Source organism: Barbus barbus (assembly GCF_936440315.1).
Source record: "Barbus barbus genome assembly, chromosome: 11".
In the NCBI taxonomy this organism is placed as follows: Eukaryota; Metazoa; Chordata; class Actinopteri; order Cypriniformes; family Cyprinidae; genus Barbus; species Barbus barbus.
The window spans coordinates 10,364,811-10,390,528 of NC_136739.1; the positions used below are offsets into that span (position 1 = coordinate 10,364,811).

Here is a 25,718-nt window from a genome sequence, read left to right on the forward strand (position 1 = left end):
AAAGGAAAGTCTGAAAAAGAGGAAGATGAAGCTTTTCCTCATGATTCTGAGAGGAATGCTCTTTGTATCCCGGTGGTCTCAGGCACGTTTAGCAGCAAAGCCATTTACAAGCAAAAACATTTAACGATGAGAATTATACTGCAAAGAGACAAAGTATGAGTAGCATGGTTGTATGCTGTTCTGTATATTTCATATTTTGACAGATGCAATCACATGGTTACCATACCAGTGCCACCAGAGGGCACTATCACTGGAGATCGACATTTTGCTAACAAGTGTCTAAATGGGAATACAGAGGTTTTCTGGGACATTAAACAATCACACTGAACAATAAAACATATGTACTCACTAGTCCTCCTGTTGTGTTTATAGTCATGCTCATTTAAACTCTCAGAGTTTTACTTCTGCTGATTGAGCTTAGGCTTTAAACTTTTGTTGGTTACACATAATAATAATTTTTATGTAATAATCCAAAACAATGGAAACATCATACTGGGTTTTTGACAAGGAGCAAACTCTCGGATCAGGCTAAAAAAAATATCATAATCACTTCTGTGCTCTATATTCTCATTATGATCACTCCTAAATAACTTTGTTAGTGTATTAGCTGCCATTTTATCTAAATAATATTCACTCTGTCCATCTCAACTTTTGCATAATTTATTAAGTGTCATCCACATCTCTGTCTCAGTGGGATATGTTACGTTCCAAGTTTCTCAGAACTTGATTTGTTGGTCAATTACTGATAGAGTCTCTTTTTGTTCTGTATTTTCAGATCAGCCCGTTCCATATCCCCACACTGTGTTTGAGAATAGTATGGCTCAGTTGACAGTTAAAGCAGCTGTTCTGGAGGATGCAGGCGTGTATTCGTGTGTTGCAGTGAATGATCATGGCAGAGCTGTGTGTACAGCTCATGTGCTGGTTAAAGGTAAGACACACGTTTCCTTCCTCTGTATTATTATTTGCCAGTATATTCAGAATTAAAAAGTGTTGGCTGCTGAAGGCATGTGTGGCATGGATGTCTGAATTTCTTTGCATTAGACAGAAAATATCAAACCAGGATGATTTATTTGAAATAAAGTTAGCTCAAACATACTTTCAACCTAAACATTTCCCAAAAACATTGTTTTAAATGAAAATAAATGCAAAAACTTATTGTGACATGTTGTGGTTGTAAAATGTTAGTGAATCATGTTGATAGTTAATGTTATTTTATTTTTATAACATTTAAGCCCAGGCTAAGCAGATTGGTCCAAAAATGCAATCCCGCTTTTATTCAAGTTCAATTTTATAAATTGTTTTTTTTTTTTTTAGTTATGACAGCAAGTTTCACCTCTAAAATGAAAAGAACTGGCAAGCCAAACTTATTATAAACAAAGTTCATATCAACAAAATAAATGCAATCCTGATTTTTTTTTTAAGCAAGAAAGTAATCTCCTGTTATTCTGGAACTTCTTCAGAATCCTGATTTATGTTCTTTATCTAACGGCAGGATAAAGAAGATGGTGTTGTTTGAATTTTAAAAGTTATTATAGTGTTCCGTCAAATGTTCCAAATACATTTCTTCCCTCCAAACTCAGAAGGCATTTGAGTCATAAAAAGCTAGATTTGTGAGTTTTAACTTCTCTCATACACTGCAGGAGTTTGCTATGTGTTCAGCTGATCAGTGAATATTGTGGATGTGATTTCTGGGAGTTATTTTAAGGTCCTCAGGATTAGAGAAACATCTGCTCTCTCGCAGAGTGTGAGGCTGTCTAATGGTAGAGGTTCCATGTTCAAGTGGGTTAAAAATGTAAAATACCAGTCTTTTCCCACACACATACATTCTGCAGTGGCCGTATCTGATCTGAGTCTCAGAGGACAGCTTGAAGAGGAATTGTCCTCTCTCCCTAAAAATTCTGTTTCATGACTTTTTCACTAATCTGTTTTCAGACAACATGCATTAATGTAAACATTCTACACTGCATTTAGAAGCAATGCATTATTTTAAAACAGTGTGTAAGGACATGGTTTATTTATTCCTTAAATATCGATGCTGCAAACACTGCATTTTTCACTAAATTTAGTGATCACCCTTGAATTATCATGGTGGTGTTTTCATTTCATTCTCACAGCTGTGAGTAATACCTTTCAAGTAACAAAAAATAGCTGTGCTAGATATATGCATCTGTGTAAACATTTACAGTGGTTAAAATAAGTATTGAAAAATTAACACATCACCGTTTTTCCGAGTAAATGTATTTCTAAAGGTGCTGTTTATGTTGATAACAACCCAAGTAATCCATACTTACAAAGAAAACAAAACAAATAAGTTCAGAAATTTAGTTATGTGTAATAAAACGGAATGATACAGGGAAAAAGTATTGAACTAGTGAAATGTATTTATTAATGTAATTATTTATTAATGACAGCTTCAAGACAACTCCTGCGGAGAAACTAGTCGCATGCATTGCTCAGGTGTGATTTTGGCCTATTCTTCCACACAGTCTTCAAATCTTGAAGGTTCTGTGGGCCTCTTCTATGAACTCTGATCTTTTGTTATTATTTTGTATTGGATTCAAGTCAGGTGATTGGCTGGGCCATTCTAGCAGCTTTATTTTTCTGAAACCAATCGAGAGTTTCCTTGGCTGTGTTTGGAATCATCGTCTTGCTGAAATGTCCACCCTTGTTTTATCTTCATATTTCTGGTACTGTAGGTGTTGGGACTGAACCAGATAATATTAATTTCCAATGACTAGGGGGGCAGGATTGCTTTCTAATTACTGACAGATTTCAGCTGGTGTCTTGGCTTCCATGGCTCTTGGCTTTGCACCTCCCTTTCTTCATGTGTTCAATACTTTTTCCCGGTGTCATTCCATTTTATTACACATAACTTAATTTTTGAATTTGTTTCTTTTGTTTTCTTTGTATGTATGGATTACTTGGGTTGTTACCGACAACTGGTGAACATTTCAAGTGAACAGCACCTTTAGAAATATTCTTTCAGGAAAAATGGTGATGTGTTCAATCCTTATTTTACCTGCCATAAATGTAAAAATAGATGTTTGATCTTTGTCTAGTTTAGTCTTGAAAATCTAAATGGCGCAGCAATATGTCCTTTGCATGCCGTCTGTTAGAAATCACATCATTTATTACATGGCATAAGCTGATTGGCCTCTGCTGATTCTGCAGCCAATCAGTTTGTCTGCGCAACATTGAAATAGTGTTCACTGAAAGCTGGTCCTGCAGCCCTGTTCCTCTTTAGTCATTCAAACACATCTGCTGTAAATATGAATATTGAAATTATTTAGTGGAAAATATGTTGTCAACTTTTTAAACTAAACAGAAACATCCCTTTATTATTACAGAACTGAACTGAACGTCAGCATGGCTGTAATTTGGTCATAGGCAGCCAGTTCATATTTCAACTTTAAACATTAATAATTCTAATGTTTTAATGAGCAGTGCAGACAGTGAGTATCTATGGAGACTGAGGTTGAGTTTTACTCACCACAGTGCACTGAAAAAAAATTGTAACATCCAAATTAAATAGTTTTATTCAAGTCAAAAATATTATTTAGCATCACGGTATCAAGCTAAATACATTCATGTATTCCAAGAAATTCAATTTTTCAGGTAGAAATTGCTCTTTATTCAACAATTGTGGGATTTTATATGGTTAAAATCTGAAATCTGACCTATTGAGATTTATATTACTGAAAAAAATATATTACTGATAATATAATGATATAATGAGGTTGATGGTTAGATACATTGCCAAATATATGTGATGAATAAGTAGTTCCAGTATGATGTGTCTTCACACTAATATTGGGGAGCAGATTAAGGGAAGCACCAGAGGACCAGTAGCTTCATATAAAACTGTATTCCCGACTGACCTTATGATACGGCATATCCACGGCCTGCAACATCCATTAACATCATCTAATAGTTCTAACATGTTTGACACAGGATGTCGCATAACTTTTCTCATGTGGAATAATCATGTGACTGGCTCTTGTACAGTACTGAAGAGGATACTGTCAGCACAGATGCTGCTGTGTGTGCATGGACTGCTTAAGATATAATAACCAATTGATGGAAAAAAATATAGATAGATCTGTGGTAATTTTGCAAGCTAATGGTTTTAGAGAATGCGAACATGATTAATCTTCACAAAAGCCAAGAACACAGAATCAAAAAAATAATAAATAAATCAAAGAGCAAAAAGACCAGTACTTTTAAATTAGAAAATGTTGGTGTTATCACACAAGTAAGAGTGCTATATATTTTTATTTGTGTGTTTTACTGTTTTCCTTACATGGTCACTTTTCACAGATTTTTTTTTTTGTACTCTTTTTTTGAAAACTAAAATATGGTCACCCTAGTTTATGTAGTCTGTATGTTGTTGTCCAGCTAAGCCAAGTGTTAAGAGGTCTGCTGCTCCTCCTGTGACTGATGTGAGGAGGCCGTCTGCCCCTGTGTTCCTCAAACGTCTGCAGGATCTCAGAGTCATGGACGGCAGTCAGGTCACTATGACCGTGGATGTGACAGGTATGAAAATTCAGCATGAGATCAGCTTCTCCTCTAGAAGGAGAGCAGAGTAAGAATTTTATTTTATTTTATTTTATTTTATTCGTAATGGATATTATTTTCAGAAATTACCATTTTCTTTAAGTTGTAACATTTGCCTGCTGGATTTTATGTTCAGAGTAATTTTTACTTTTATGAAAACCATTTAATATTACAGTTTGATAGCCTTTTGTATTGCATAATTACATTAAATCATCCATTAATTAAATAAATAATGCACATGATATTGCATATCATTATATTAAATATTTAATTAAATATAATTATATTAAACTATACCGTTTATTCAATGTCTACTGGGTGTTTTCATTTTTTTCTGTACAATGTTTTCAGAGCTGATCTGATTTTTTTCAGATCAGCTCTTCCCCCCCACCCCCCCCCCCCCACCCCCCCACCCCCCGGTTAAAACATAACTGTGGTTTATCACACCTGTGTTCAGTTTCTCTAGCCACACCCAGGCCTGATTACTGCCACACCTGTTCGCAATCAAGAAATCACTTAAATAGGACCTGCCTGACAAAGTGAAGTAGACCAAAAGATCCTCAAAAGCTAAACATCACGTTGAGATCCAAAGAAATTCAGGAACAAATGAGAAAGAAAGTAATTGAGATCTATCAGTCTGGAAAAGGTTATAAAGCCATTTCTAAAGCTTTGGGACTCCAGCGAACCACAGTGAGAGCCTATAAAATATGGTGGTGGCAGTGTGATGGTCTGGGGCTGTTTTGCTGCTTCAGGACCTGGAAGACTTGCTGTGTTAAATGGAACCATGAATTCAGCTGTCTACCAAAAAATCCTGAAGGACAATGTCCGGCCATCTGTTCATGACCTCAAGCTGAAGCGAACTTGGGGTCTGCAGCAGGACAATGATCCAAAACACACCTGCAAATCCACATCTGAATGGCTGAAGAAAAACAAAATGAAGACTTTGGAGTGGCCTAGTCAAAGTCCTGACCTGAATCCTATTGAGATGCTGTGGCATGACCTTAAAAAGGCGGTTCATGCTCGAAAACCCTCCAATGTGGCTGAATTACAACAATTCTGCCAAGATGAGTGGGCCAAAATTCCTCCACAGCGCTGTAACAGACTCATTGCAAGTTATCGCAAACACTTGATTGCAGTTGTTGCTGCTAAGGGTGGCCCAACCAGTTATTAGATTTAGGGGGCAAAAACTTGTTATCTTTGATTGATATTTAAATTTGTTTGATGATCTGAAACATTACAGTGTGACAAAAATGCAAAAAAAAAAAAAAAATCAGAAAGGGGGGCAGCACTTTTTCACACCACTGTGTGTGTGTGTGTGTGTATATATATATATATATATATATATATATATATACACACACACACACACACACACAGTATATACATTCTCAAATGATATGGTTTGGGTTCAATTTTTTGTTCAAAATATGTATTTATTTATTTATTTATCTGACTGTCTGAATGAGATTGTAGGGCTTTTTTTTGCCACTGTTGCCCTGAGCAATCAATTAATGCATATCATATACCAATGCAGGTTTATAGGAAAATCTGTATTGTACAGTATTGTAAAAAAAATTGTGGGGGAAAAAATCCGAAATCTACTTCACATCTCTCGATAGATTGTGTCTTTTGCTGTGTTTAGTTGTAATGAACGGAATTTCCTTTGTACTCCCTTAAGAGGCATCATTTAGCTCTACATTTGCGTGTTGCGTCTATTGTCTATGTGCTTGTGCGTGTTTGTGCAGAGGATTTAACTCTGGTGATTATATAATTGAGAGCACTTCCTGTGTAATGCTGAGGGGTCTCTTGACTGTGTATTTGAATGAACAGCAACATATGAACTTTTTGAAGTCGTATGAAAAATGAAAGCAGATGTTTTTTTTCCCCTCATTATTAATGTAACTTAACCCAGTGCTTTAAATGTCAGCACTGTGGCTTGAAAATCATAGTACCCAACTTTTTCAGTGCTGTTGATTATTTTTTATTTTGTCCCACTGACCTCCGTTCACTGTCTCTAACCCTAATGTGCTTAATCATTGCAAGTGTGATGTGTGTTGTATGTAGGAAATCCTGCCCCTGAGGTGGTCTGGCTGCATAATGGAAAAGAGATCCAAGAGTCTGAGGATTTCTATTTTGGAAAGAAGGGCTGTCAGTATACTCTCTTCATACAGGAAGTGTTTCCTGAGGACACAGGGACTTACACCTGTGAGGTGTGGAATGAAGCCGGAGTCGCTCGGACCGAAGCCTCCCTCACGGTACAAGGTACAAATCACACTGTTCCTTATTAGAAACATTACTTAATTGAATACATTACCAAAGAAGGTATGATCTGCAACTAGATAGTGATTTGATCTTATAATAAATATTATGATTTAATCGTTGAATATGGATGTGAATCTCCAGTGAATTTTGGTTTGTTGCTCACAGAGCCTCAAGATGGAGTTCAGCCCTGGTTCATCACTAAAACCAAGTCCACTGCCGCCTCCCTGGGTCAACACGTTCTGCTGTCCTGTGCGATCGCTGGTGACCCCTTCCCAGAATTCCTCTGGATGAAGGATGGGCAGGTAATATCTGGAGGTGGAGACTTTGAGATCCTACAGAAGGAAGACGTTGTCTCATTGCTCATCAGGAAAGTGAAGACACATCATGCTGGAAACTATGAGATTCATCTCAAGTAAGATTTAAAAGTTTCTTTCAGTTGAAACAGCTCAGATTTACCTTTTAGTCTAGGACTAGGCTTAAGCCTTGTCTGTGAAACCGGGGGGTGTAGTTACATATTTGTTATTTGGAAATAACAACTCTCTCCTCTCTCTTACCAATGCTTTCTTGTCATCTCTCTACTGTCCTGTCCATTAAAAGCACAAAAGCCCGAAAATATAACTTTAAAAAAACGTGTTTCGGTCTCAGGTAGATAAACTCACGGAGAGCAAGGAATCCAAAAGACCAGTCTTTAATATAAATCCACTCGGAAAATAATCCATGCGAATGTGTAAAGCCCGAAACACACTGCACGATTGTCGACTGTCCTAGATAAAAGTCTAGCATCGTGAAGCAATCGCAGCAATTTCTGTTTGGCCACGATTGTTTCATGATGCCAATCTTTTTTCTGGGACAGCTGAAAATCATGCAGTGTGTTTAGGGCTTAACATAGAGAAGAACACAGGGACTAATGGGATAATTAATGATAGTATAATTAAATGATAAAATAATTAAACACAGGCAAAACTAGGTCACAACAGAAACTCAAAACTCACAGACATGTAACATTAAGATTATTCCTTAAAGTTTGGATTTGGATTTTATTTTGTTGATTCTATGTTAAGATATGAAATGTGAATTGTGTTGTGACATTATTTTTATGACCACTTCTTTTCTTCTTCAAATTTTAATGGCCATACAAAAAGAATAATATTTTACAACAATAAAAATAGCTATATTATTTTAAATATAACTATTTCAATTATGAAGTATCACTACATCATGGTATTTGTTGAAATGTTTTTAATTTATTCTGATTTAAATAATAATAAGAATAAGGAATGAGAATTAGATGAGGATCATTTATAATGAGAAATGCACATTATACATAGAGAGAGAAAAAAAACCTGGCTGTGTTATTTATGCAATTTGTTTTTTTTTTGGTGGATAAAATTCATAAGATCCATGCTTTTAAGTTCATATGCAATGAAATTATGCTTGGAGACAGTGCTGTCATATGAGGAAAGGTTGTGTTTTCTTACTTCCTCATTTACTTTTTCAATTCAACAATTCACAATAAATTAACATTAGCGGTCAAAAATCTTCTGTTGATCTCAGGAATAAAGTAGGAGAGTGCAGTTCAGTGGCTGCTCTGCACATCAGCGAGGACCCCATGTCGCCTGGTGACGATTCTCATATACGGTACATTCTCCTTCTATTTTTGATCTCCTCTGCTCCAAAGCTATATTTACAGCCATTACCCCTCAACCCCTGCTCTTAATCTGCATAATCTCTCTTTATAACCAAACCCTCTGTTTATGCTTCCTCTCTCAGCTGTGTGTTGTGTGGGTTCGTCTAGGGGCCTCATTCGGGTCTCATTTCCCTATAAGGTCTCTGAAGTCATCTCTGATGCAACTCTGTCGTGTTGAACTAACTCTCCCCCTCGATTAAGCTGCTCTCCAGTGTGGGCTGAGCTAGCCGGGGCTTTAACCATCTCTGTGTTTTTTCTCAACTCTTCCTGTGGCAGCCGAGGGGTGGAGAGGACTGCGCCAGGCAGGGGAGGACAGCCAGAGACTCCCAGCGCTGCAGCGTCGCGCTCCGAGCCGCTCTGGGAACACAACAGTCAGGATCAGGAAGAAGAGGAGGGCTGTGCCACCCGTGGGCTTCTCAAACGCTGCGTGGAGACAAAGGAGCATCGGGAAGACCAGATCCGACAGCAGGAGGCCGAACAGATCGACTTCAGAACTGTGCTCGGCCGCAAGGTCAACACTAAGAGCATCTCTGAGGAAGACCTGAAGGAGATCACGGCCGAGCAGATGGACTTCAGAGGGAACCTCCAACGGCAGATCAAGCCCAAGACCCAGACAGAAGAGGAACGCAAAGTCAACTCTCCACAGCAGGTGGACTTCAGAGCAGTGCTGGGAAAGAAGGGAAGCCAAGGCCCAAAACCCGGTCTTGGATCCTTAGTGAAAACACAAACCAACAAAACTGAAGCTGTTGACTTCAGATCCGTGATAGGCAATAAGAAAAAACAACCAAGCCAGGACAGAAATGGAGAAAGTCAAGGCGATAAAGACACCCAAGGAAAGGAAAACGATGTGAATTGTGTGGATGGAGGGATAAAAGAAAAAACAAAAGCAGTTGGAAAGAAAGAGCCCCTTTTTACGCAGAAACTGAGTGACGTGACGGTATTGGATGGGGAACGTTTGCATCTGCAGTGCCAACTTTCCTCTGAGTGTCCTGCTAAAGTGACATGGACGCTTGATGGAAAACTCGTCAAACCATCCAAATTCATCGTTATTGCTAACGAGGGTTAGTGTTGCATTTCACATTTGATATTATGTAAGAGGACTAATTTGTTGTCATCTGTCATGGATGAAGTTTGGCATTGGGGCATTTATCAGGGGCTTGATTAATTTAAATGCTTGCGATTCAAACATCAGCAGACCAGAGGTAATCACAGTGTGATATTCATTTTATACAATAGTTCTTTAAACAAGAAGTTAATATTGAGTACCTGACGTTTCAAACAGTTCACTTTTGATCAGTAATTAAAATGGTTACAAATGAAGCCAACGCTGGACTAACTTTGCTGCTGAGAAACACAACGGTTGGCTGGAATGTCAAAAATGCAAACAAACACTCCTAGAACACTACTTGTCCAATCAGACACGAGGACTACAACTAACTGTACATAATTGTCTTTAAACAGTGGTCACATGACAATAAATTGGCAGGAGTGTAATTGGATGAGAGTTAATTCAAGGTGTTTCATGATGCGATAAGGCTATCAGTAATGATGTTTGAGATATCTGAAGAGAAAAGTCGTTTGTAGGTGCACTGAGGGCTGTGATTTGGACCCCTGTGCCATTACTAACTCTGTGTGTTTGACAAAAACTGTGTACTTGAAAATTTATCCGATTGAATATGCATGTATGGATTATCACAATATTAAAGGGATATTCTGCTTTGGGAACTACCGACAGCATCTGTCATTTGCCCCTTAGACATCTTTGACCTCATGCAACAGATACTTTCAAAACAGGTTAACTTTCTCTTAGATGAAGGGACTTCTTTAACTGTATAAGAATAACCATTAAATGTGTGTATATGTGTGTGAGCAGGTGGTAAGTGCTCTCTGACCATTGATAAAGCTCTGCCTGAGGATGAAGGACAGTATGTATGCAGGGCGGAGACTAACGAGGGCAAGACAGAGTGTTCCTGTATGGTCCTAGTGGATGGTGAGTGTGTCTCATTACATACAGTACATTAAAGACTTTAAAGCATGCTCTTCCTGTATCCACTCTATGAAACACTATAGGCTCTCTGAGAGATGAGGTGTACTGTAACCCTATGTGTAAAAAAAGTGTAGTTATTTTCATTTTTTTACACAAACAATTTTACATTTTTTATTCAAAACTTTGGAGTCTATGAGAGAATTATGCTTTTCAGTCTGTCTGTTTTGGGCTGGGCATTGTGTTTGACCATTTCCCCTCAGTCCTTGTCTGTGCTCTGCATCTTCTGGTAATTACTGACCAGATCAGCCTGCATAACGTCCCTTGCATGTCCTAAGATCTCCCTTTTTCACTTTGCAGAATATGTCTACAGCTGTCTCTAAATATCTTTGTCCCACTTAAGAGACAGTCTGGATCACTGTTTAGCTTAACAGGCCATGTCCTTATGAGCATCTCTAGGTTTCTGTGTTTCTCTTGTTGGAAGTGTATCTACAATTGTCTCTTTCTCTCTGTTCTGGTTTTCATGACATGCCTTTACAACTGTTTTGAATCTTTGTTCCACTTTAGAGGATGTGTTGGGCTGTCTTTTGCCATGTCTCAACAGCCAGTCTTGATTTAGAGGACATCTCCCTAAAACCATTTCTAGGTCCATTTGTCCAGGATAACATATTCTGACAGTCATCTCTCTTTCTGTTCTGCCATATGGGACGTGTCCCAACAATTATCTCTAGATCTGTCTGTCTCAGCTATAGGACATGGCCCTACAGCTCTTTTTCTACAGTTACCTCTGTCCTGCTTAACATGAGATGTTCAACATGTTACATGTAACGCATGTCCAGTTTGTCCATCCATTTCAGATCTTTTTGTCCTGTTTATGACAGCCAATACCCGATCTCTCTAGATCCCTCCATCCCTACAGCCATCTCTTTCTCTCTCTTCTGGTTTCCAGGACTTGTCTTTACATCTGTTTATAGATCTCCTGTTCAGATTTCGCAGTCCTGCTTTATGAGGCATGTCCCTACAGTTTTTCTGCTTAACAGGCCATGTCCCTGCAACCATCACTAGTTCTCTGTGTTCTACTTTATCGTGCATGTCCCTACAGTCATCTATCAACCTCTAATTTTAAAAGACATGTCTTTACAGATGTCTCAAGACAAATCTGTCTGGTCTTAATAGTGACAAAATAAAGACACCTTGACCTGGAGATATCATTATTTTCAATGGCAGCATGCTGATTTTATTTGATTGCTTTAACATTATTGTTTACTTGCATACATGTCTAATACAGCTTCTCCTAATTTGGCGTCTGCAATTTCAAATTCCTCTTTTTAAACTCCGGTTTATCCTTTTGGCCTTAGTTTTGGTCTTAAAAAGTGACAATAATAAAATGGCGATGGACCCTCAAAAGAATTACTTGATGTATTCAGCTTGGGTTATTTTTTTTATCGGTTTGTAGAAGTTGAAGAGGATGCATAATACACTGATTTCATGGTGGTCACATGAAGTAGATTCTAATTTTGTTCTCTGTGTTACTCTCTGTATTCTGTCTGTCTGTGTTCAGATCCCAGTGTCTCCACACCAGCTGATAAGCGGAGCAGGAAGCCCTCTACCCCGACCACAGAGAGTGAGTTTCCAAAATATGTACTTCCTTTTTTATATCCCAATATGGAGTGGCGTGGGAGATGTGAACCTTTCCCACTGCAGCACACAGACACACACACACACACACACACACACACATATGTTCTGCAATGTTGCTTGTAGCATTTATAGACAATATCTGAACTGAGAATATTGCTTTTTAAATTGCTTTGTTCAGTCCACAAGTTAAAGAATTCGGTAACACTTTAGAATACTGTTCCATCATTAATGAATAACTACACAAGAACACACAAGTAATGTAATATTAGCACTCTAGTAACTACTAGTAACTAACAAGAAACTCTGATTAATGAATTAGTAAGTAATAGTGCTTAGTCGACTGTGGTAGTTCACTATTAGCTAATCAGTAACTATTATTTTTTCATACCTGCCTAAGAACTACTTAGAACTACTGTATACAGGTTCATAATTAATATGAATAATACATAATGTATAATTAATTCTAAAGTCAAGGTCATGGTAACCCACTAGTAATGACTCAAGTATTACCAAATTCTTCAGAAGGAATTACTAATTATTTGGATCAGTATTCTAAAGTGAAGATCATGATAACTAGGGAGTTATCATGATCTTTACAAAACTGAAATCATTGTATGCTTTTGAAAATTTTGTAAAGCATTGGATAGTAATTATTCAGGTGGTACTACAACTTTTCTAAATTAATTAAACATTTTTTGGATCAGTATTGTAAAGTGAAGATCGTGATAACTCCCTAGTAATTACTGGAGTCATTGTAAACTTTTAAGGTTTTTGTAAGGTTTTGGTTAGTAATTCATTTTGCTAGATTTGGTAACACTTAAATCATTACTAGTGGGTTACCGTGATCTTTGCTTTAGAATACTGATCCAAATAATTAGTAGTTTCTTCAGAAGGATGTAGTAACACTTTAGTCATTACTATCCGAAACCTTACATATATCTCAAAAGCTTAAAATTATCTCAGTCAATATTAGGGAGTTATGATGCTTTTCACTTTAGAATACTGATCCAAGTAGTTAGTAGTTCCTTTAGAAGAATTTTATAATTCTTGTGTCATTACTGGCTGGTTACCATGACCTTCATTTTAGAATTAATTATACATAATTCACATTAATTATGAACCTGTATACAGTAGTTCTCCAGGATATATATATACATATATATATAAAATAGTTATTGATTAGCTAATAGTGAACTACCAGTTTCAACTGAGCGCTATTACTTACTAAATCAATAATCATAGTTTCTTGTTAGGTAATAGTAGTTACTACAATGTTAATAGTGCATTAGTGACTTGTTCCTGTGTAGTTATTCATTAACAAAGGATCAGTATTCTAAAGTGTTACCAAGAATTCTTATCCACAAAATTGAAAAGTTGACAATTATGTTTAGTGTTTTTGTTTTTTTTTCTTCAATAAAAATATGCTTAAAATCAGATTAGAATCAGGTTGGTGAGGCACAATAGCACGAAGACGACAGGGATAAACAAAAAGGTATTTTAATTAGCAAATCCAGGAGACAGGCAAGTAAACCAACATAACATAGACAAGAACGGAACCAAGACTAAGGGAGAACTGAGGACTTATAAAGCATGAACCAAACAAAGGGAACTAATGAGATAATTAAGACAACAGGTGTACTGAGTGACTAATTAAACGGAATGGGGAAAACTAGGTCACACAGAAAACCACAGACATATAACAGTAGTAGGCTTATAGTATAGTATAGCATAGACTAGCATAGTATAAAACAATCCCTGTAGCAGGTCCATCTTCACTGTTAAACCAATTGTTCACTTCTCACACTCTTCATCAGAGGAGATGTTTGACAAGGCTGCTGACAATGACTGATTTTACATTTTAAACAAACTCAACAAGCAAGAAGGAGGCAGACAAAAATGAACAGTGAACAAAGGCTTGTTTTAGATATATAAAGAGAGAATATAACAATGTTTCTGACAGGAGAGAGAAAGAGAGAGATCATGACACTTACTGCATGACTGCTTGGCAAAACCCACTTTGGATTTCCATGTATGGGCTCAATCAAGACTCTCACTCCGCGAGGAGTGTTGTATGAGTTTTCTAACATCAATGTTTTTAACATGCCTAACATTCTTCAGAATGTTTTTTAAAGGGTTTTGTATACTAGAGAGTCTACTTTTTGCCTTCTCTATGAGCAGGCTGTTATGTTTTGCACTGTATGTCTTGAACTTTATCTTCAGAAATGGCTGAAAATCAAACTGGAGAAACTGTTGATGTGTGCACTCATCTCTGAAGAAACGTGTACCATATGGCTCAGGCATATTAATGATTGTTTATTATTTAAAGAATGAAGTGAGGCTTTCTCTATGAAGAAAAAGTTAAACATGACACAGAAACAGATGATGAGCCCTAATTTCCCAGCTTCAATAGGAATTTTAATGTCACAGGGTCAGTCTTTATGATGTAGTGACTCATGTTTGATGCTTTGTTTTTAGAGAGGCATTTTAAGCAAGCAATCAATGGCTGAGGCTGACAATAGAAGGTTGCCAGTGATTTTGTAGCAAGTGAAGGTTAGGCAGGTCCTCGACCATAGAGGTTACATTCAGTCATCGAGTTGTTTGCAGTAATGGAAAATCTGTGATTAAAAATCGTGAAGCTATAAAAATAAGCAGTGGTGTCATGGATAATGGAAAATTCTAACCTCAATGTACCTCTGAAACGCTGGTGTATATTGAACCCAATTGGTGTCCTTAAGGATTCAGTGCTTTCATAACCTGTTTAGAAACAACTGCTGCTCAATACTGCTGTGCACATCATCGTAATGGCTTATTTCTGTTCTCTATGTTATTAATTGTGCTTGCAAGCATCATTGTCACCATTCCACAGAAATTGGTAATTTGAAACCAACTCATCCCACTATGTATGTACTACCACTGAACATGGAACCTGCATGTTCAAATCCTTTGGCATGCATCAAATTCATTCAGAAAGTATTTTTGTACATTTTCCCCTGTTTATGCTGTTGCTACAAATCTTCCAATCAAGTATTTTTAAAGAACAGTACTTGCATATATATAACAAAAGAATTGTATTTAATATAAATTTTAATTCTAAAAAAAAATAATTTAATTTCAGTTAACATTTAATTAAGTGTCTGACAACATTACATTCAATTCACACTTGAGTATACATTAAAGTATACTACTTTTTTTCACAAGAGCAAGCAATTCAGCAACAGAATGTTAAGGGATGCCTATAGAATATTAATTGTTAACTGCAGCAAAATTTTATTTTGCATGGTAGTAATAAGTATAACAGGATAGTAAGAAATGACACTTCATTTAAATTATTTTGCCATGAAGAATTTGGGCTGATCTTGAGCATTAAAAACTCCCTCTCCTGTTCACGTGTTCTACTATGTAAGATTTTATACCTTTAAATAAAAGTTCTTATTTTTATTATGTCTCACCATACGTCACCATGCAGATGTTTGAGTGAATACATTAGATTCACTATGTGTTTCTTTCTTTTTGTCTGTCTGCTTATTTTCAGCAGTGGTTGACAGTGTGAAGTGGTGCTATATTGAATGATTTGTTGAAGGAGTGGAGGGCAGAGATTATCTGTTTCTCTAAGTGTCTTGAATTTGTCAGGCCTTTAAACAGATACGTTTGATTCTGTGGCCCCAGATAATGTAGACTAAACATTAAGAAACATAATGGTGAGATGCTGTTGCCCTGTGTGTGTGTCGTTTCAGTATCCTAAAGCATTTGCTCTGACTTTGCCTTTACTCACTGCCTCTGTATTGGTGTAATAAACCTGTGATTTACATCTGTCTTAACAAACGCCTTACCACAAAGCTTACAGCATTTTGTTGGATCTCTATGTTTGTTGGGGCATTTTGAACATGATATGTTACTGTAGTTTCCTAATGATCTAAATCCAACAACCAAATTCAGACTAGGGTTGCAAAAAGTTGGAAAATTTCCAGTAAATTTCAGAAACTTTCCAGAAATTTTGGAAACTTTTTGGAATCTACCTGGGATTTTTGGAAAGTTTCCGGAAGTTTTCCACCCCTTTGCAACTCTAATTCAGACATTTGTAAATGTTACCATTTGTTGGGGAAGTAGAACTATCTTGAACACTAAAAAGATTATGTACAGTAATATAATGCTCATCGTGGAGAATAAAGTATTTGAGAAACACCTCCATTTGACATCAGGATTACCTGCTACCATATGCAATGACTTATATTCAGTTACCAACATAACATTACCATAAGTTCATGCATGCAGAATATGTAAGGAACATCATCTTTTGCACATGTACTGCTTTGAGTGAGTAGAATACTACAGTCCAGTCATGAAACTCAAGATGGTGCAAGCTGACGGGTTGTTAACATAACTCATGATATTCAGAAACTTAAACGACTTGGCACAAGCTGATTGGTTCATGCTGCATATGCAGCCAATGAGCTTACTGCCTTGCATTTATATGGCTGGATAGTAGTATTCACTTGAGATTCCTGAAGTCCTCTTTGAAGTCCTCCACCTTCCCCAGCTCCACCTGTATATATCTACTATGGGTTATTTTATATGCTATTTTTGCAGCAGCAGTATGTCTCAAATACTCATGGCACTGTATCGCCATATGCATTGGCAGTAGCAAGTTCCTGTACTTGTTTGCAGCAGCAATAATCTACAACTACAGCTATAATCAACAGCAGCAGCAATTCAGCAGCAATGCAGCAGATCTATTCCGCCCAAGACCAAATACATTAACATTATCATATCCATCACCATGCTAAAATCTTCCAAGAGATGTCATGATTGAACTGCATTTTTAATCTGATGTGAACGAAAACAAGGCAATGACGGATTTAGGTAGGATTTAGGTCTGTTTAATAGGCTGTACAGTTTTAAGATCTTAGGTCACATCTAAAGAGTACTCATGCATTTTTTTTTTTTTTTTTTTTGGTCCACTGGAATTTTGTGGAAAGTATTTTGATAGATTTGTTGACTGAACACCCAGAAGCACAATAGAACAACCAATTGAAAGGGCTGTAATTCCAATTCTTGTAGCCTTATTGCCATGTCAGACTGTTCACTCCAAATAAGTAGTTTTGTGTATTCAGTTACCAGCGGTGATTTGTTTATTTGTTGAATGTTTACTTGAACAAGTACTGTTAACCACTTAGTATTGCTTCTCTTCCTGTAGACACAAAACACGAGCAATTTGAGAGGGAGTCATTAGATAACTTCAGAATGATTAAATATTTAGCCCATTTAGTCTAATCTTTTTAGAAATTTTGGACAAACATTTGGACAAACACAGAAAAGTATGAACAAAGTGACAGCATCAAAAATGTGAAATTATTTGCATTTGCACAGGTTTAGAAATGTGTGTGTGTGTGTGTGTATATACATGTATATGTTTTGTGTGTGTGTGTGTGTGTGAATTCTTTGTATTGTATTTATATTATAAATATATTTGTGTTGCTTTGTTTGCTTAATGTGTTAAATAATGTGATTGGCATATGCTGTTATATAATGTTTACATTTTAATTGTCTGTGCAAACATACATTATGCAATGGCATCAAAATGTATTTAAAATGTATTTGGGCACTTAAGCAAGCAAGCAGGCAAACAAACAAATAAATAAATTTGCATTAAATAACCAAAATTTCAAATTAAGTGCCATTATTAAGTAAATATAGCACAAAAAAATGTTTTAGAATATGAAAAATTAAATATTTTGTTCCGAACAAAGACAGAATGTCTTTGACACTTTCTGGGTGTCAAACTTTGTGGAAAATGTTTATAGTTAACATGATGAAATACACTTGAGGAGAACTGACTTCATACCTGCACAAAAAAAAAAAAAAAAGTCACCTTGACACCAGTCGTTTAAGTTAGTTAAAAAAATAAGTTTGCATCATTTGTTTACAGATGCCACTTTGATTTATGTATCGATATGTGTGTCTAATTCAATGCAATTTAGATATTTTAAGTATGACTTTAGTGTCCAAATATTTCCGGGCCCTCTGTACATGTACTAAAATCACATTTTATGTAAAATACATGAAAATACTCATGAGTTCACTTTGCCTCAGCATCCAAAATTTCACAGTCAGTAGGTTTTCTTAATAGCAGGTTATATTGATCTTGATGTGAGACTTATTTTAGCGTTAACTATTTGCAGATTGTACTATATTTGTTGTGCTACAATTGATTTATTATGAAAGTTAGGTAGATATGTTAACTCCATTATCTCTATTTATAAGTTCAGCTTGAGATCTGTTTTGCCCAAATTTTAGAGATTCGGGTGAAAGCTCACTGAAAGGCCATTTTAAGCCACAAGCAAAAATAGTTTTGTGTTGGAAAGAGGATGTTTTCATTTCCACGGCTACAGAAAAAGAGAGAAAGGAATGAGAGAATGGCCTCTCAGAGAGGGATGAGATTGGAATGTCTTACAACTGACATTGCTTCAGATCAGAATAGCTTCATTGCCACCGCTGCAGCTCTAGGCTTGTGTTTGTTGGCCTAGCCATCACATTGTTTCATGACAGCGATCAGATGTAAAATAAATAGTGCCAAAAGCTATTTCCTGGATTCTAGTTGGAGATATTTTTAGTATGACCAAAAAAGGCAAAGAGCAAAGAACCTTAGCAGCTGATCTCTCCTAGTACATCCAGAGAAAAACATCTCTCTTTTCCTCTCTTTCTGCCCTCCCTTCTTCAAGTTTTGTAAATGTGAGAGTGCATGTTGTCTCAGATACTCTATGAGTAGATCTACTGGTCGATGTTAACATTTGTGTGTTTGTATGACTTGAAACCTGAAGGTAAATCATATGCAAAGTAATTAAAGATAAAGTACCATCAGCTGGTCAATATCATGATTACAGCAATTCATATAAATCCCCATATCTGACTTGTGATGCTGCCTGGAATTAATATGACATGTGTTTATTCATTTACACCAGAAAACTTGATTTGCTGGGTGGTTCACAATCACTTCTCTGCACTGAGATTGGATGTTGAGCTTATTTTCTTTGTTAACTGTGATGTGATAATCTGATCTGTGTTTATTTCTTCTGTTATTCACTTCAGATGAGGCCAAAATAAAGAAACCCCCACCCAAAACGCTTCCTAAACAAGGTAGGGTCAAATCAATCATCATCTGCATGGTTTAAAGATCAATTCTGGTTTAAACAACTACAGTCATGGCCAAAAATATTGGAACCCATGGTAAATATGAGAAAAAAAAACATTTATTTCATAATGATATTTCCCCCCATTTTAAATTCTTATTATCCAATGAAAGGATAGATTTTTGTAAATTTTTTAAGTAAAAGATCAAAAGGATTAACAATGCAGATTAATTTTCACAGCCTTCTTTAATCATATTTACCAAGGGTACCAATATTTTTGGCCATGACTGTATTTCTGTGACATGCTGTTGATTACAACAGAAAATCATTTTGTCCTTTTTGTTGTAAAAAAGATTTTAGAACTTAAGATTTAAGAATTTAAGGTGTCCTTATTACACGTTACATGTATTTACTATTATAATAACAATAAATGATGCATAATTACAAGTAACCCTAAGCCAAACCCTAATCCTTACTCTAACCATATAGTAAGTACATGTACTCTGAAAAAAATGATGATAGGTCACAAATTTTTTTAAGGTAAGAGGTTGCAAACTATTTATTTTAGCTACATTTAATTTGAATATATATATATATGTGTGTGTGTGTGTTAAAAGGTTAGTCAACTAAATTTGTTTATTTAAATGTAGCTAAAATAAATTGATTGCAACCACTTACCTTAAAATTTTTTAAGTATAACCTTAAAAAAATAACTACCAATGAGATAAGAAAAATAATCTTAATTACAAAGGGGAAACAAGATTATATTTCTTCCCCAATAGGCAGATTTGTTTTCTTACAATTTTGTTTGGTTTTTAGAAAACAAGACTCAATATCTTAAGTCATTTTGCTTCTCAAATAACAAATTTATACTATTTATACTAAATATTTATTATTTATTATTTATACTAAAACAGCATATTTATAGAAACAGGTATTTATACTAAAACATCAAGACAAAAATACCAAGTATGAACATAATTTTTGCAGTGTGTACCAAGTTACTGAGTTACTGATTGATTAGAATTGCAATGTATGAGCAGAAGTTCCTCCATCAAAATGATGATTTAGATGTGCATCTATAGTAAGAAGCATGTTTATGGCAAATTACACGTTATTACATTTTATATTACATTACATATAACATTTCATCCTGGAACAGTTTTAGCATTTAAGTCTTTTTAGTATTTAGTTTCCCAAAAGTTTTTGTGTATACAAGTCATTTAAAATTTCAAGCACATGTGATTTGATGTGTTTCGTGATGAGGAGCACAGGTACTCATAGCAGCACATACTTTAAATCTCACTTTCATATTTTCTACACAGTCTGCTGTGCAGTTGTTCAATACATTTCTAACTGCTGTGCTATCAAATGGATCTTCATCAAACATAAACAGCCCAAGCTGTCTGTATAACTGGACTGTGTGTGTCAGGTGCTCCTCCTCAGATCCAGCAGTTTCCTGATGATATGAAGATCTTGGCGGGTCAGGAGGTCAGTCTGCTGTGTAAATTCACTGGAGCTCAGCCCATCAGCTGCACCTGGCTCAAGTTCCGCAAACCAGTAAGAGTCCTTTCACCTTTTAACATGTGCAGAAACCCTGACCGAGAGAGAAACACTGCTGAGTGTTCATACTTAAACACGCAGATGCATATTAATTTACTCACCAGTCCCCTTTAAATGCTTTCAACATTAAGTTTTTTCTGCTATGTAAAATCAAAAAAGTGGCTGTGATGTACAAAAATGCTGTCTAGGTAGGCAGCTCAATCTTTTCAGAATCAGCCATCAACTTTAATGAGCAAACACTGCAAGCTGGCATATCACTCTGTACACATGGCTCAGACACAAAATATTAGTTGTAAATGTCTTTATTACTCTAGTGAAAAGAGCATTATTTGTGGATAATTTTGTCAATATTAAATAAAATTTGCACTGTTTATCACACTTGCATGCTCTAATGTTTAAAGTAGCCTTAGTCTGCAACTGGCACCCGTGTTCGTGTTGTTTATGCACATCCTCTGCTCCTTCAGATTCAGGAAGGTCAGGGCATCTCGGTAGTGAGCTCAGATAGCAGCAGTCAGCTAACCATCACAGAAGGACAGCAGGAGCACTGCGGCTGCTACACCATCGAGCTCAAGAACAGCTGTGGCGTGAGACAGGCCGCCCTCAACCTCACTATAGTCGGTAAGTCTGGACATATTTTGGAAAATTGTCTTGGAAGTGTAATTATTTTTTTTGTTATGACTCAAGTACCATTCGTTTACATAGAGAGGGAGGGGTTTATGACCTGTACTGCAGCCAGCCACCAGGGGGCGATCAAACAGCCCGCAATTCCAGTTTGAGTGAGACACACCCGGTCCACACCAATGTCAAAAGCAAACCTACGCACTTAACACTGGGACATCTGGCCATATGCACATGGGAGTCATTACATATTGGAGTTTCATATGGAAGCCCGTTTCCGCCAATGAATAAAAAATAAAACAAGGTAATTGCGACTTTTTATCTCACAATGCTGACTTTTTTTCTCGCGATTGCGAGATATAAATTTGCAATTCTGACTTTTTTTCTCAGAATTCTGAGATATAAACTCGCAATTCTGACTTTTTTTCTAAGAATTCTCAGATATAAACTCGCAATTCTGATATAAACTCGCAATTCTGACTTTTTTTCTCAGAATTCTCAGATATAAACTCACAATTCTGAGATATAAAGTCGCAATTCTGACTTTTTTTCTCAGAATTCTCAGATATAAACTCACAATTCTGAGATATAAACTCGCAATTCTGACTTTTTTTCTCAGAATTCTCAGATATAAACTCACAATTCTGACTTTTTTTTTTAATTCTCAGATATAAACTCACAAATCTGACTTTTTTTCTCCGAATTCTCAGATATAAACTCTCAATTCTGATATAAACTCGCAATTTTGACTTTTTACTCAGAATTCTGAGATATAAACTCGCTATTCTGCCTTTTTTTCTCAGAATTCTCAGATATAAACTCACAATTCTCAGATATAAACTCGCAATTCTGAGATATAAACTCGCAATTCTGACTTTTTCTCAGAATTCTCAGATATAAACTCGCAATTCTGACTTTTTTTCTCAGAATTCTCAGATATAAACTCACAATTCTGACTTTTTCTCAGAATTCTCAGATATAAACTCACAATTCTGACGTTTTTTCTCAGAATTCTGAGATATAAACTCGCAATTCTGACTTTTTTTTCTCAGAATTCTGAGATATAAACTCGCAATTATGACTTTTTTTCTCAGAATTCTGATATAAACTCGCAATTATGACTTTTTTCTCAGAATTCTCAGATATAAACTCACAATTCTGACTTTTTTTCTCAGAATTCTCAGATATAAACTCACAATTCTGACTTTTTTTCTCAGAATTCTGAGATATAAACTCGCAATTCTGACTTTTTTCTCAGAATTCTGAGATATAAACTCGCAATTCTGACTTTTTTCTCAGAATTTTGAGATATAAACTCGCAATTCTGACTTTTTTTCTCAGAATTCTCAGATATAAACTCGCAATTCTGATATAAACTCGCAATTCTGACTTTTTTCTCAGAATTCTCAGATATAAACTTGCAATTCTGAGATATAAACTCGCAATTCTGACTTTTTTCTCAGAATTCTCAGATATAAACTTGCAATTCTGAGATATAAACTCGCAATTCTGACTTTTTTCTCAGAATTCTCAGATATAAATTTGCAATTCTGAGATATAAACTCGCAATTCTGACTTTTTTCTCAGAATTCTCAGGTATATAAACTTGCAATTCTGACTTTTTTTCTCAGAATTCTGAGATATAAACTCGCAATTCTGATTTTGTTTTCTCAGAATTCTGATATAAACTCGCAATTATGACTTTTTTCTCAGAATTCTCAGATATAAACTCGCAATTCTGATATAAACTCGCAATTCTGACTTTTTCTCTCAGAATTCTCAGATATAAACTCGCAATTCCGAGATATAAACTCGCAATTCTGACTTTTTTCTCAGAATTCTCAGATATAAACTCGCAATTCTGACTTTTTTCTCAGAATTCTCAGATATAAACTCGCAATTCTGACTTTTTTCTCAGAATTCTCAGATATAAACTCCCAATTCTGATATAAACTCGCAATTCTGACTTTTTTCTCAGAATTCTCAGATATAAACTCGCAATTCTGATATAAACTCGCAATTCTGACTTTTTCTCTCAGAATTCTCAGATATAAACTCGCAATTCCGAGATATAAACTCGCAATTCTGACTTTTTTCTCAGAATTCTCAGATATAAACTCGCAATTCTGACTTTTTTCTCAGAATTCTCAGATATAAACTCGCAATTCTGACTTTTTTCTCAGAATTCTCAGATATAAACTCCCAATTCTGATATAAACTCGCAATTCTGACTTTTTTCTCAGGATTCTGAGATATAAACTCGCAATTCTGACTTTTGTCTCAGAATTCTGAGATATATACTCGCAATTCTGACTTTTTTTCTCAGAATTCTCAGATATAAACTCGCAATTCTGATATAAACTCGCAATTCTGACTTTTTTCTCAGAATTCTCAGATATAAACTCGCAATTCTGACTTTCTCAGAATTCTCAGATATAAACTTGCAATTCTGAGATATAAACTCGCAATTCTGACTTTTTTCTCAGAATTCTCAGATATAAACTCGCAATTCTGACTTTTTTTCTCAGAATTCTGAATTCAGAATTTTTTATCTCGCAATTCTGAGTTTTTTTTTCTCGCAATTGCGAGTTTATATCTCACAACTCTGACTTTCTCGAACTATAGGAAACCACTCTCTGTGTAAGGCTTTGCAGTGCTTTGTTCAATTTGCTATAGATGAACTATATATTGAACTAGATGAAAGTTGCGTCCGAATATGATTTTTGAACAAGCATAAAAATGACTCATTATTCTCCATTTCTGTGGTTTGCGCTCGCGGTTGGACAGTACAATACACAGCGTGGTTTTTTAAATCATATTTTTAGGGGGGACAACCCTCAGATGGGGTATTGTTTTAATATAATGGCATATCATCAATTTAGTTTACTGATAATTCAAGTTTGCAAACAATTGAATTAAAAAAAAAATTAAACAGAGGAAAAACTGCATTTGTGTAAATATTTAGTGACAAATTGTATTTAAAAAAATTACAGATTTTGACAGATTTACAGATTCAAATTAAGAAAGAATGCGTTAACAGGAATGCAATGCAAACATGCTAGTTTTACCATAATATTAACCTAGTTACTTTTGCACTCTGACAGTTCTGTAATGCATTTTTTTTTAAATGCCAGTAGAAAAACCCCCATCTCCCACACCTTCATTCATCACCATTCCCCCAACCTGTTCAGAATTCTTAATTTAGCTTGATGAGCAGTTTATTAGAGTGTGAAGACATTCATTGTTAATGGTTTAGAAATGGCTTTGACATTTGACCTTAGGCCTTGGCCTTGGTTTTAGGTGCATCTTTAAAGTTTCCTTTGTTGCATCCACACAATGCTGGGCTGAAATGCTGGCTGCCAAGCAGTGCACATGTATATGATCTGACTACTTTTGTATTTTTTAGGACAATGTCTCACAATCCAGCTTATGTCTTGGTCTTTTCAGATAAGCCTGACCCTCCTGCCCGTGTCCCGGCAGCCTCAGACATCCGCAAGTCCAGCCTCACACTATCCTGGTATGGACCGACATACGACGGCGGCAGTGCCGTCCAGTCCTACAACCTGGAGATGTGGAACTCTGTGGACATGAAGTGGACAGATATGGCGTCCTGTAACAGCACCTCCTATAACGTGCAGAACCTGCTTCCAGACAGGCAATATAAGTTTCGAGTGAGAGCAGTGAATATTTATGGTGTGGGAGAGCCCAGCGCTGAGTCTGAGCCAGTGCAGTTGGGGCTGGAAGCTGGGGAAGGTGAGCGCCACCTAGTGGATTTAAAGAGTATTACATGAGTCACAAAGAACGGATTACCATCTTAACTTTAGTTATTTGGTTATTTCGGTTAAAATAAAAAAAAAATACTAATTAATAAAATAAAGTAAAATATAAAATTGACATAAAAAATAAAATATGCTGTAATAACATTCTGCTACTTTTACAGAAAATAAAGATGAAGCTGAACCCTCAGATGATGGTATGTCATGTTTGGGAAATTTAAGCTTTGAAATCATAAGTGTCAAGTTTCTATGCTCTTTTTTCTGTTTTCCCCCTTTCATTTACAGGAGATGGTGAGGTTGTACATGTAACCAAATGTGTCATATAGAGCATATGTATATGAAAAAGGGGGGAAAATACAGAAAAGCATTGTACTGTAAATCTTAAACAATTGCATAGTTCATATTATTTTCAAGTTTTTACTTTTAGTCTTAAATTGTTCAAACATAGGCATTTTTCAAATAATTTGACCTTATGAGTAAAAGCGAATGTAATAAATATAAAAAAA

General features: G+C 35.9%; 1 protein-coding gene across 1 annotated transcript in view; it reads left to right on the plus strand.

Moving 5' to 3' along the window:
* Nucleotides 1–25,718, plus strand: part of LOC306877221 (myosin light chain kinase, smooth muscle-like) — a 98,691-nt gene that overhangs the window by 64,273 nt on the left and 8,700 nt on the right. The window contains exons 11-23 of the mRNA XM_079428851.1: nucleotides 776–928; nucleotides 4,396–4,533; nucleotides 6,619–6,816; nucleotides 6,982–7,228; nucleotides 8,371–8,454; nucleotides 8,780–9,564; nucleotides 10,377–10,493; nucleotides 12,049–12,111; nucleotides 19,215–19,262; nucleotides 20,688–20,815; nucleotides 21,283–21,436; nucleotides 24,884–25,189; nucleotides 25,377–25,409. Of these exons, the coding sequence (XP_079284977.1) occupies nucleotides 776–928; nucleotides 4,396–4,533; nucleotides 6,619–6,816; nucleotides 6,982–7,228; nucleotides 8,371–8,454; nucleotides 8,780–9,564; nucleotides 10,377–10,493; nucleotides 12,049–12,111; nucleotides 19,215–19,262; nucleotides 20,688–20,815; nucleotides 21,283–21,436; nucleotides 24,884–25,189; nucleotides 25,377–25,409 (2,454 nt within the window). The remainder of the gene's footprint in view (nucleotides 1–775; nucleotides 929–4,395; nucleotides 4,534–6,618; nucleotides 6,817–6,981; nucleotides 7,229–8,370; nucleotides 8,455–8,779; nucleotides 9,565–10,376; nucleotides 10,494–12,048; nucleotides 12,112–19,214; nucleotides 19,263–20,687; nucleotides 20,816–21,282; nucleotides 21,437–24,883; nucleotides 25,190–25,376; nucleotides 25,410–25,718) is intronic.